At 41.9% G+C, this 13,624-nt stretch overlaps 1 protein-coding gene across 4 annotated transcripts in view; it reads right to left on the reverse strand.

Annotated features, from left to right (window-relative positions):
• Positions 1-13,624, reverse strand: part of TRIM13 (tripartite motif containing 13) — a 322,462-nt gene that overhangs the window by 185,986 nt on the left and 122,852 nt on the right. The window contains exon 1 of one of the 4 annotated variants that reach the window (XM_069205354.1): positions 1,538-1,772. The exons of 1 other annotated variant lie outside the window; for it this stretch is intronic. In XM_069205354.1, the coding sequence (XP_069061455.1) occupies positions 1,538-1,543 (6 nt within the window). In that variant the 5' untranslated portion in view covers positions 1,544-1,772. Of the gene's footprint in view, positions 1-1,537; positions 1,776-13,624 lie in introns of those variants that run through there. 2 more of the 4 variants (XM_069205357.1, XM_069205355.1) reach the window with 2 other exon arrangements.

The following is a 13,624-nucleotide window of genomic DNA, read 5'->3' on the forward strand; positions in this document are numbered from 1 at the left end:
GGGCAGCAAAATTACAACATACAATGTAGGGACGGTGGGAGGAACTGGGGGAGTGCATGTACAAGAGCAAAGGAGGGTGGATTGGAGTCTCTGGGGGGTTTTACTTACTGTATATTAATATTTGGCCTACACAGATGTGGCTGCAAAAATTGACATTTTGCCCTGAATTTTAACCCATGGCCCTGAATTTTTACAATCCATGCCCAGAATTTGCCTCTATGGCAGGTGATCACCCTACATCCAGCTGGTCATATATACAAGGGAACCTCGGTGAACGGCAAACAGAAACAATCAAGTAGGCGTTTTCACACTAGAACACATAGACAGATAGCCACAGAGCGGACACGGGGTGCACTAAGACCATGGGCACCATTACACTGAAAAAATAGATTTACTGTAGCCTGAGATATGTCCGTGGTCGATAAGTGATTACTAAAAAGAGGGAGGCATTATCCTCAGACAAAAACCTTTAACAACACTACAAAACAGTGCAGTTTCTTATAAAGAGGGCGACATGCACATTGACATTTTTTGCAACATCCGCACATATTTGACACAAACCTACAATGAAAAACAGAACTCCAATTATAATTGATTTACGAGAAGGAAATAGAGACGTTTTAAGGCATGGAGAAAGGGGGCTGAGGCCCCAGCTTTTCAGGGGGCCCAGACAGAAACGGCTCTGTTCTGCAGACAGGCCTGTCCTGAGGACCTTGAATGAGTCTTAAACATAGATTGTTCCAAATACTGTTTTCCTTTAATGTATTTTTAATGCAGGTAATGTTTGGGAGTTTATTACATTTTGCTGAAAAATGTTGTATTTATGTTTTTCAACACCATGCAACATCCATAAAAAAGTGCATGAGAAATCGGAGGGGGCCACAGAGATTATTTGCAACAATATTAGTATACTGTAACTGTGTTACGCTACTGAAAACATGAGTATTAGATGGAAACACATTTAGGCACACACTAAGTGTGCCACGATCAGTGCCCTGGCCAAAGGTTGCATGAAGGAGCTCTAACTGGATCATAAATGCAACCCTGTTCTGAACAGGGCCCCCGAAAATACATATGGTCCAGGTTCCCCAAACTCCTTGACATGTCCCTGGGAGGAACAACGGTTACAAAGAGGAGCATGCCCCTGACCGGGAGCACCAACACAAAAGAAGACTGTACCCACTGCACCCAATTTAAGAAGTAGAGCCCAAATCTACAATTAGACAGATCGTGTATCCTTTTTTATTCTGCCCTTCGGTACCATTGAGAAAAAAAAAACACGCCTCAATGCATTAACAGCGCAATGATTTTAAATGTTTACGCCTTCTTGCGTTAATTAGCATATCCGCAGCTGAGATCCCACGTGAGGCTGCACAATGCACCCCACCCTCAATCTCCAGTTTCGGTTTGCAGGCTTCCCAGAACTTCCCAGAGCTAGTCGCGTTAGATACAAAGCAGTGCGTGCGGTCAGTCAGCAGCTGAGGGGCAGCTCGCAGAGCTCGGCGGCCTGGATAATTCGGTGTGCTTCGACTCTTACCGTCATTGGAAAGGAGATCCCAGGCTTCGCCCCACCTCTGACTCCTCAGAGTAGAGCTCACGGCTGTGTGTAGATCGGGTTCATCCCGGGGCTGTCATGGCGGAGGGAGACATTGTCGCACCCCTTGGGGACCATACAGCCCGGCTAGGAACCCTGGAAAAGAAATAGATATGGAAAACTGGCAAGCACCGCTCCACCCCTCCTACGTTTCTGCTCCCACAGAAAGGCTCCTCCCAGGGCTGCACCGCAGCCCGTGCCCAACGACGCACACGAGAACTGCACGCAGAGTGTAGGAAGTGATAGTCCAACGGCGCAGAACAAGAAAGCATGCATTTTCCTTTCAAATATCATTCACTGCGCTTAGCTTCACATACAGACCCACCATTGGCAAAGCCAATGCGTACGGTTTGCTTTTTGAATAGTGACTAAACTATTTAAAAAAAAAAAAAAAAGCTTTCTTCAGTGAAGAACAAAACAAAATAGATGAGTCTCCGTGTACAATACGTTAGTGAGTTGAAGCATTCAATTTGCGATAATGTAGTGTACTTCCGATAAGTAAAATAGTCCTATACAGACATTCAGTAGATAGGACAGGGAGGGGCCGTATGGTTACTAAACAGCTGGTAGTTTGAGGTGATGTGAGAATTCTGCAGTGGAGACAAAACCACTCTACAATTTAAAGAACTGGTAAACATTAGCTTTTGCAGACAGCTACCCTAACCATCAATATTTAAAAGCGTTGCAAAATGCAAGGATAACAACTCATTTTGCTGAATGTCAGTGTTATAAGAGGGCTGGAAAAAGTGAAGGGTCTTTTAAAGGGGTAGCCTAAGACACATCTAAAACCACATTTACAATACACATAGCTTCTATATACTAGTTATGTGTCCTAAAAAGCATAAACCACGCTCCTCTAATTTGCACAGCAAGCCCTCTGGCTGTTACATTTGAGACATACACCTGATTGCACTCTATGAATGTGATAAATCAATGCATGCTGCCTAGAATCAATTCGGGTCCTTCTGGCCCTGCTCATGCTGGACCTGGTTTTCATGACAGATTGGACCCTACTGGTGTGCCGGATCTTGCTGGTCCTTGCTCTCTTGGCCCTCCTCCCGCTCCTACTGGTAAATGTTTGTGTCATCCCGGCCACCTTGGTTCTCATCCTTCTGATTCTGGTCCTGATGGTCTTTGTCCTCTTGCTAGTCCTGTTATGATATTCCTGATGCTGCTGGGTCTACTACTCCTTCGTGTTCTCACCTTCCTAATCCTTCACCTCTTGTCCTCTTCCATATTCTCTTGGTCCTCCTGTTCTAAGCTCCTCCTTCTTCTGGTGGTTCTCCTTCTCCTGCTCATCTTCGTATTTCTGGTACTAGTCCTATACAACCATTCAGTAGAGGGGTCTGGTAGTGGGGCATATGATAACAAAACAGTCAGTAGTGTGGGGTGAGGTAATAATCCTGTAGTGGAGCCAAAGCTTACTCTATGTACAATTTAAGGAATTGGTAACAATATAGGGTGACCAGATTTTGAGAAGCAAAAACCCCGGGACAGGTCAGACATAAAAGCAGGACTATAGCTTTTAGTCTTAATTCTATATCTGGCCTGTCCCGTTTGTTATATAGACTTGTAAATGTGTCCATATATATATATATATATATATATATTCACTTAAAAATACAAAGGTTACAGGGACGTTATAGTTAGGTTCACGTTTTACCCATACAAAATCCAAGAAATTCAGCAGTTATAGGTATACTTATGTTAAGTAACTATAACTCCTGGCCTAAAGTTACTTTCCAGTACGAGTTATAGTTTCTTCAGATAAGTATATCTATAACTGCTGAATTTCTATGGTTTTGTATGGGTAAAACGTCAACCTAACTATAATGTCCCTGTAACCTTTGTTTTTTTCAGTGAATTTCTGTTTTTTTTAACACACACTATAATATTTGTGTCAGGTTGCGGCAAGCCAATCAGGGCCTTGCTTTTCCCCACGATTCACGGAGGACCCTCAAAAAAAAAAGGCACTTTTTTGCCCATGATGAAGCGTCTCTAAGGGACCCCTCCATGTGTCCTATGAGGTCAGGATACCTGACCACTTACATGTTTATACATGGTTCCCCCAGCAACGCGAGAAATAAAATGGTGGCCACAACTTTTCTGTCAGGTTGCGGCCAGGCAATCAGGGCCTTGCTTTTCCTCCGAATCCACAGAAGATCCGAGGAGAATCCAAGGAGGATATATATATATATATATATAATAATAATATATATATATATAAAAAAAATATATATATACACAAATTTGGTTTTCATTTAATAACTAGAATACTACTGAACAGATTTACACCAAATAACAAAAAGGCCTGTTTTTGGACCAAGATCTACCTTTCGGCCAAATTTGGTGTAATTCCGTCCAATGGTTTCAGCGCTATCATTGTTCAAAATCCCTATGTAAAAATGAATGGGGAAAACGTGCTTTGGGCTCCCCCCCCCCCCCCCCCCCCTTTTTATCCATCCCTGCTTGACGGCTCACCCCAAAACTTTCCAGACAGCAGCTCACATGAGCGTGAACGTTTTTAGACAATTTTGTGAAGATTCATCAAACTGCGCCAAAGTTATTAGCAAAACAAAAAACACTTTCTCTATAGAAACTAGGTCCTAACTATAACTACCTAGTGGCAACCGCCACTAGATAATATATACATACATACATAAACATTTGATATATATACACACACATTTACAAGGCTAAGTTTACATAACCTTAGGAATGGCAGCATTTCTACCCTGTGTCCCCTTGCCCCCTCTTCTCCAATCTGCTACTTTGTCTCTCTGCTGGGAGCAGGCAGCGACCTCCTTCTCTGCTGCCTGGCAGAAACAGCTAAATTAGGTAAATTATTTTAAACTTAAGAGCTGCCTTTGAAAGGACGGCATACCTTTCAATGCTGCTTTGCAAGATGACCTGACCTTTGTCCCAAAAACTGGTACATGTATTTAAATTTAACAAAGCGTTGGGATACCAGGACTGTCCAGGGAAATGTTGGACGCTGGTCACCCTATAATAATAGCTTTTTCAGACAGCTACCTTGACAGCAATATTTAAAAGTGATGCAAAAAGCAAGGATAAGAACTTGTTTTGCTGGGTGCCAGTGTTTGAGTGGGCTGGGAAAAGTGATAGGGTCTTTTAACAGATCTAACAAAACATTTACAATAGGCATAGCTTCTATAACTAGTTATGTGTACTAAAAAGGATAAATCCATGCTCCTCTAATTTGCACAACAAGCCCCCTGGTTGTTGCGTTTGATACGTGTACTGGGTTGCACTTTATGAATGTGATACATCAATACATGTTCTCTAGAATAATTTTGGGTCCTTCTAGTCCTGCTTATGCTGGACCTGGCAGATCAGACTCTACTAGTGGGCTGGATCTTGATGGTCCTGGTTCCGGGGGCCCTCCTTCTCTTGCTCCTACTGGTAAAGTTTGTCATCCTGGCCACCCTGGTTCTCATCCTTTTAATTCTGGCCCTTATGGTCTTGCTAGTCCCGTTCTGATATTCCTGATGCTCTTGGGCCTACTACTCCTTCGTGTTCTCTTCTTCCTGATCCTTCACCTCTTGTCCTGCTCTATATTCTCTTGGTCCTCCCCCATCCTTCTGGTTCTCCTGTTCAACGTCTGCCTATTTTTGGTTGGCCTCCTCTTCTTCATCCTCATTCCCTCCTTAACCGCCTTCTGGTCATTCTAGTCTTCCCCCTCCTCTAGGTCCTCATGGTCTTCCAACTCCATTCCTTTTGGGCCTGGTCCTCCTCTTCTCCTCATGGTGTTGCTCCACAATCTGGTCTTCCTCCTCACCCCTTGGGTCCTCTTTTTGATCCTACTCCTTTTGCTGTTCCTCATCTTCAGTCTCCTGGGCCTGATCCTTCTAGCCCTGGTTTTATCCTTTTAGTGGTCCTGGTCCTCCAGGTGGATCCCTCCTCCTTCTTCTGGTGGTCCTCCTTCTCCTGCTCATCTTTGTCTTTCCGGTACTGGTCCTGGATCTACTGATATTGGTCCGCCTGGTTTTGTTCCTTATGGGGAGCCTGGTCATCTAGGTGTCTTGGTCGTCCTAATGGTCTACTGCTGTCAGGTCTTAAGACATGTTAGGACACAGGAAATCAGGAACCTGGAATACATGGTACACAGGTCAGTGAAAAATAGACACTCATACGATTAAAAGTACAATCCCCAGACTCATAGCCACTGCCCAAGCCACTAGAGGATGAGGACAACAAGGAACACCTCCAGGTCAATAGTGGGAAACCAGGTATTAAAACCCCACCTGTATAGAATTCCATTGTCTGGCAATAGTGATTGTTTTCACATTGCTAGTCTCTTCAGTTCGCACTTAGCTTGTTACGTCCCTTGATGTTTGTTGTTTTCTCCCCTGTTCAGTTCCTGTCAGTTGGCTTGTTTCCTTAACTGCTGTTTGTGGTTACCTACTTTGTTATCCTCATGGCAGTCTGTCTTTTTGCCCAGATCTCCTCTCTCCTGCTGCATCACTCTTACCTCATTTTCAGTTCTTGAGTGGGGTTTGCCGTAGGCCGGGGGCTAGTTACAGCTTCCCTTCTGATTGTACTTGTTAAGTCTTGAACTATGTTACCTTTAGGTCTAATTTTTATCCTCTTAGGTCAGCCCTTTAGTAGTTAATGTTCTCCCACCTGTAGGTGGAGACCTTGTTGTTCTTAGTCTGGGTCTTCATTAACGTTCTTGTACCATTAGAAGGGGTTGAGTTTACCTTTATGGGATATGAAAGGATTGACCTCAGTATAAACACACTAAAATTGCTGTGTTGTAACAAATTCTCCAGGTCCACTTCCTCCTCCTGCTGGTACTGGTCCTTTCTTTTCTGCTCATTCAAGTCTTTCCCATCCTCTAGGTCCTCATGGTCTTCCAACTCCATTCCTTTTGGTCCTGGTCCTCCTCTTCTCCTCATGGTGTTGCTCCACAATCCGGTCTCCTTCCTCACCCCTTGGTACTCTTTCTTATCCTACTCCTTTTGCTCTTCCTCATCTTTAATCTCCTGTTTTCGATCCTAATTATCACCGTACTCCTAGAATTGGTGCTTGTAGTGGCTGTAGTACTTCTCCTACTGGCCCTTCTCCTCCTAGTGTTCCTGACCCAGTAGGACATGGAGTCATTGACCCTTCTGGTCCTCTGTCTCTTCCCAGCCCTCTGCCACAATTGCATACTCATTCTCTACACAATCTTGCTCCTCCTCTGCCTCAATGTACTTTTATTCATCCTCCTAGATCTCATCTTCTTCTGTTTGATCCTCCACTTCACTCCTTCTCCTGCTTGTCTGACCACTTCCACTCCTGACTGATGTCATACAGGTATGATGTCCCTGCAGGACAGACCAGGAAACCTTGAGCAGGAGCTCATAGGGTGTTCCTCACACAACCCAGCTTGCTGCGAACATAGCCTACAAAGAGGTACCTTTCAGTGACCAAGGTATGTTTACTTGGGCCATGAGAAGCAGAAGATGCAGCACAGAAAGTGCTCTGGTCAGCTCAGTTCAGCTTTATAAATGCATTTACACCTTTAAAGATACTGGTGAGGCGAAATTTTAGCACCACAGAGAATTGGTCCTGAACAGCAAAGCAGGGATCAATCCGAAACCAGTACAGGGCGGTCCCAGTGCAGTGTTAGCCAGATTACGTTAATTGGTAGGTGGAAGGAGCATGGGAGAAATGTGTCATCAGTAATCATCAAACATGTGTAAGGCTCTGGATATATTGGGTCAAGACCTAAGGTTTAGCTGGGGATTACCTCTAACTGGATTTGGCCCTATTGTTAAACACTTGTTGCTAAGGGCCTTCCCTGTGCTGCAAGTTAGCATATACAGTATGTTGATTAGTAAAAAGAAGACATTTCACAGATGCATGATGGCCTATTCAACACAGTAAGTCAAGCCATGACGAGCAGCGCACAGGGCCCTAGAGACCTGGGAGCCTGTATTGTTAAGAATAAAGAGAAGGGTGCAACGCAGACAAGACTTAACTTGCTGCCACTTATTATCATCATTGGTGGGAAAAATCTTGTCCACCCCTATGGAATGCATGACAAATAATGAAAATTTGATGTCACTAGGTGCAACTGCCAATATGTGCCACATACACATGGACATCACTTAGGGGTTGCAACTACGACCCCTAGCACTGCTTTTGCGACTCCTGGCATCAGAGACCAGCTCACTGTTTATTCATCGGGGCTCCACACTCCTTTTTTTCATGCCCATTTTTTAAAATTACACTAATAGTGAACAATACCTATTTAGTCACTATTACTGTAATAAAAAAAAAATTGAGCAGTAGGAGCTGGAACTAGACGTTCACTAGGAGCTAAGTCAATTAGACAAATACTTTTAAATGTATGTTGTGTGTATGTTTGTGGGTGAAAGTTTGGTGCGAACGACAGTGTGTGGATGTGGGAGTGTGTTTGTCTGTGTGAGTCAGTGACAGGTAGTGAGTGACAATGAGTAAGATTGATTCTCAGTAAGTATGAAAGAGAGCGAATGAGAATGAGTGAGAGTAAGGGGGACTTGCAAGCGAATGGGAGTAGATGAATGAGAATGAAAAAGAATGTGTGTGAGGGAGTGTTAAAGCGAGAGTGAGCAACAACTGCAAATGATTATGAGTATGAGTGAGTGAGACTAAAAGTGAATGTGAGCAAGTTTGAATGAGTGACGGAAAATCAGTGAGTCAAAGTGAGAATACGAGAGAGTGAGAATTAAGGAATTACAGTATGAGTGAGTGTGAGTAGGAAAGTATGATTGTGACATAAACCTGGTGTATAGCAGGGTTTTATGGCAAAATTCTGGCACAGGCATATTGCATGTAATGTTTGGCATATGGGAACTCCATAAAAGGGGCACACAAGGCAAAATGTTGTCCATGGTATAATTGAGGTAATTTTTGATATAGAGGGGCACCAAGAGCGCATTTTGAAAACAAATGGGGTCAACCCCTAAGGAGTGTCAAGTTTAATTTTGATGAGAGCCCTTTCAGAGCTGTTTTTTGGCAAATATATGTGAAAGTTGTGAACAAATGCACTCTATGACCCATTGTTTCTAAATTTTCTGAAGAAAGAAACCCCTTGAGCCACCTAGAAGAGATCTGGTTCACTAACTTTACTTATTTGCTACAAATTAGGGCAAGTATTACTCTCCATCACTTCTCCATCATCTATGCATCCTAATATAGGGGGTGGGAGCCAGAGAGACAGTAAGCTTAACACTCCACCACCTTATGCATGCACATAAAGTAACAAGCATCAATTACAAAAAGCACACGTGCAGTTGAGCTGAATTTCTCACCTCACTGGTTATCCATGAGTGTCTTTTACACAAGTAGCACATTTATTTATAGATCACATTTGTAGTATAAAGGCAGCTTTAAGTAATAAGTATTTAACACTATACCCAAGTCAAGATAGGATAGTCACTAGCCTTAAGCTGCAACCTAATATACTAAAAGTCTTATGTTAATTTGACTTGCCCTAAATAAAATAATATTGATTAATTTGCTCGATATAAAAAATATGCACCGGACACATGAATTTTAATTTGTTTATTTACAGTACAGCCATATTTTTAGGTCGAGCCTAAGCATTCCACCTGGTGTATACTTAAGTATACTTATACTGTGCGTTAAAGCGATTTCATTTGTTGGTTGCAGTGTCCTTTAAAAATTCTTGGTTACTAGTGGTCATTTCCGCCTTTTTCTCCCTCCTTTTTCTGTTTCAGAGCAGTGACCAACTACTGTATTGTTCCACTTTGGTTTCTTTATCTGTTGCTGTGATGGACTTTTTTAAAAATTTCTTTGGTGGTCCCCTTTTACTGTGCGTGTTTTAGGCTGGTAGCTGCCTGCGTTTTATTGCAGCATTCCATTCCTCCCACCTCCTCCCATGTCACTGACATCTGTTTTGACTTTATTCCAGTGCTGTCCTCGTACCTGGCTCCTAAAATAAGCTTATTTTACTAAACAAACACCATATGCCCTCGCATCGCAGAGAGTCTCTCTCTCTCCAGGACCCCTCTCTGACAGCATGCATGACATCGCACACAGGGCATTGCTTATCTCCTTTATTGAGGCCATAAATCTTCTCATGCTGCTCTGATTAGTTTATTAGAGCTTTGTTGAAATGTGAGGCAGAAATGCTTGTTGTATTTATTACTTTTATTCACTGCAAGGAAGTCATGATATATGTTCTTTGGCCATCCTTTAAATCAATACAACTTCACTCACTATTCCATGACAGAAACGCACAATAGGCCTCCCATTACTATTTTCACTAAACAATCATGAGAATAAATAGGAATTGCAGGAGATCTTAACAACTTGCAACAGGATGCAGTCAAATTACGAAGCAGTTTGCGCGAATGGATCAAGGTAGCTCCGTCCATCTGTAGTTTTATGCAAATCGAACAAAGACAACACCACTCCAAGTGCGATGTTGTGAATGTCACGTATTGTTACACTGAAAATCTAAATATGGCCTTTGGAAAATCACTTAAAGTATAGATATTAGCCGTTTCTCTATTTTTGGCATTTGTTTACAGGTTGCAATGCAGTTTGTCTACTGGAGAGAGCTATTGCCATGTAAACAGACTTTTCCTTTTTAGTTTGCCAAATAGAATTGTATGTTGGATTTCGAAGCACTCTGGGCTTGTCAGTTTTGTCTTGGAAGTACACTCACTATAGCAATGTTAGTATTGTTTTTTTTTTTTTTACACCACTGTATCATATTTGACCCAAATTTAAACAAAAATCTTTTGCAAACTTATTTTGTGTCAGAAACAAAACATGAATGAAGCCTGGACTACTGTGTGTCAATGGAAAAACAAATTATGTGGCAGGAATTAGTACATTATACAGCAATAAAAGACAAATTGTTTGCCTTTATACGGTAAAGGCAAATTAAAGCACACATTCGTGGACATTATTATCTGCGTATTTTGACACAACCCATATTGATACAAAAAGAACCAGTTTTTAGTAAAAAAAAAAAAATACAGACATTTCTAAAAAAGGGAAGCTATATACTTTCAGCAGAGTTTGGCAAAGTAGTTGTTCATAAGTGATAAAGTGGTGCTCTCATGGTGGCGAACTGCGACAATGGCGTTTGGCAGCTGTCTGGAAGGCTTTAATGTAGGACTAACCTTTCATTTTAAGGGTACCGAAGGTAATTGGTTTGGCGCATCAATGCAACAAACATGTTTGCGTGTTAATTAACTGTTTTCACTCCAATATAGTAGCAGTGGGTGAGCCGCAGAAAGCTTGAGCCAGAGTCGAGCCTGGTGCTGGCACAGCTTGAGGTCCTGTTGGCACCTCAACCCCACAACGAGCCGAGCTTTACTGTGGTTTCTGCCTGACACCCTCTCTCTATGCTCATTTTCGTATGTTTCTCATTTAATATTTAAAACTGTTGTAATACCCTGTATTCTTACATGCTGAAACATTTTGAAAATCACTCTAACATTTTACAATACAGGGAAGAAAAATAACACCTTCCACCTACTGGAGTATTTTTTAGGTTGTGCGAACAAGCGCTTTGGCCTGTTGTAATCTATATGTGAGCTTTTAACCATGCCCACCGCATGCCCATCACTATCACTCCTTCATGGGCTTGCCTTTCAAAAATCCTTTGTTATCACTGATGAAGGCGTACGTTTGTCCCTCCTTGGGGTTGTTTTGTTACCACCTTGGCCATCGACCCTGTTACATGAATAGTTGCACATTTGCCAATACTTTTGACTGTGAGCAAACGTCTTTTTCATTTTGTGTCTCTCCTTACTGCTCATGCTCATGGCGGCCGTGGTGCTTTGAATCGGCTTGCTTATGTCAACTGTTTAATTTTCATTTTCAATTTATGTGGCAAAAAAAGTCTGGTTAGGAATTTACAAAGCTAATAGCTCTAACTAGAGTAAACTTGAGACCCACTGTATTGCAAATGTTTGATATTCTTAGTAGGGGGTCATCAAAAAAGTGTCTAATATGAACCCATCTCAACCTAAGTTTTGGGTCATGCTTACCAGACATCTTTTAGCCAATTCAATTAAAAAAAAACACTTTCACACTAGTCACAATTATTGTTTTTATATTTACCAATCTATCTTAAATTGTTAAATAAAAAAAACAAATACCGCCTGCATCATTTCAAAGGCGCATGTCTGCACGGTGACATATGAGATTGCACATATGCAGTCATGCATACAAGCACCAATCAACTGGCACAGCTGCATCATTGTATCCTTTTTTATTTCTTTATTTTGTCCGGTGCCGCACAGCAATGGCAAAAACTGCTTTTTGCCAATAACACATAGCATCTGCAAACAGCATTGGCAAGGCAAATAGTCGTAAAAAGACGAGACCTATCAGCTATGTCAGTGCTGTCATTGTCAGCACCAGTAGGACTTCGCTCACTTAAAGCACTGCTAAGGATCTTCCGTCACATATTAAACATAGACTTTTTCTGCCAGAAAAACAGGAGTGATTTGGATTCCCATTATCAGGATATCATAACAAACTTTACCAAAGCTCACATTAAAAATTGCAAGACCTAAAAGTTATTTGTAACAATTTTATTTATTCACTGGAAACTGAACATGCGGGTAGCATCTTATGCATCTTATGCTGTGCATGCACTGTGCAGACAAGACCATGATGCAATGGACCCAATGAAGGGACCTATTCACAAACTGTATTTTGTAATATGTTTTGTTATATTACAATACATATTGAAATGCTAGTCATAAACCTAAGTGGAAGGTTTAAACCTCTTTATCTTCTATATCTATATGTGTAAGATCTCTACAACGACTGGGGAGTCTACGCAAATGTAGGTGTATGTTTCAGTAGTAAATTTGAGAGGCTCACAGGGGAGTTGCTGAAAATGGGGCATACTCATGGATAAAGGGGGGAGTTAAAGGAGGAGTAAGAAGGGGTTTAAGAAGGTTTGGGGAGGTTCAGAGTGGGGTTTAGAGATGGACATCAACTCATCCACCAAAGAGTAAGCCAATAGCTATTCACAAACTGCACTTCCATAGTTACTACACCCAAAAATGGACCCAAAACAGTAAAAAGCACTCCAGCTTAGAGCTGGCATTAGTCTAGCACCACACCCCCCACCCACTGGTATTGCAACCCACTCCCATAAAAAAAAAGGAATTTAAAATAAAATAAATATAATTTAATGTTAAAATAATTCATAAACATACTACTTATTTTTAATTCAGTTGTAAAATATTTTTAAAACGCTACATCATTATTAACTTATATTTGAATTAAATATTCAATTAAATAAAGTCTGAGAAATTAATTAGAGAAAATGACCACGGACCAAAGTTCTGCCTTGGGTCTAAACTTCAAGAGCTAAGGTCAGTTATTGACTCTGTAGGCCAGAGGATGTTGCATGCTGAAACCAAGATAGCGGGGATTGAAGCACGAAAGGGGGCTGCTTCTGCTCGCGCATCCAGCCTGGACCAACAATGAACAGGAGCCTTCCTTAAATTGGGAGATCTAGGGAATCGTTTGTGACAAAAGAACCTCAAGCTCTGCAGCCTGAGTGAAGGCATAGTGGAAAACAGACTTATAACATTTGTGACATGCCTACTATCAATGACAATGGGAAATGAGTTTGCAGAGGTCTGTCTCAACAAGGTTCACGGAGAGGTCTGAGGAGCCCCCTGTATAGCAATGACTCTGCAAAGTCCTGGTTAAATTTCACTGCTACACAGAGAAGGAAGCAGTTCTCCAGAGAACGAGAGAACTGGGCACTGTTTCTTTCCAAAATTATCCATGCATGATATACCAAGATGTCGTCCAAAGCACTCTTCAGTGCCATGCTGCACTGAGACCTGTCACCCAAAAGCTATGAGAAGATGGTGTCATATATAGCTGAACATTCCCCATCAGTCTCTCCTTTGATATTAAAAGACAGGTGATGTCTGATGCCACATAGGCCTTGTAGCTAGCTGAGCTTCCCATCCCCGGGACTGACCCACATGTGCAACTTTGTAGCTGCACCAAAACCAACAGAGCGTT

Source organism: Pleurodeles waltl, chromosome 8, assembly GCF_031143425.1.
Source record: "Pleurodeles waltl isolate 20211129_DDA chromosome 8, aPleWal1.hap1.20221129, whole genome shotgun sequence".
In the NCBI taxonomy this organism is placed as follows: Eukaryota; Metazoa; Chordata; class Amphibia; order Caudata; family Salamandridae; genus Pleurodeles; species Pleurodeles waltl.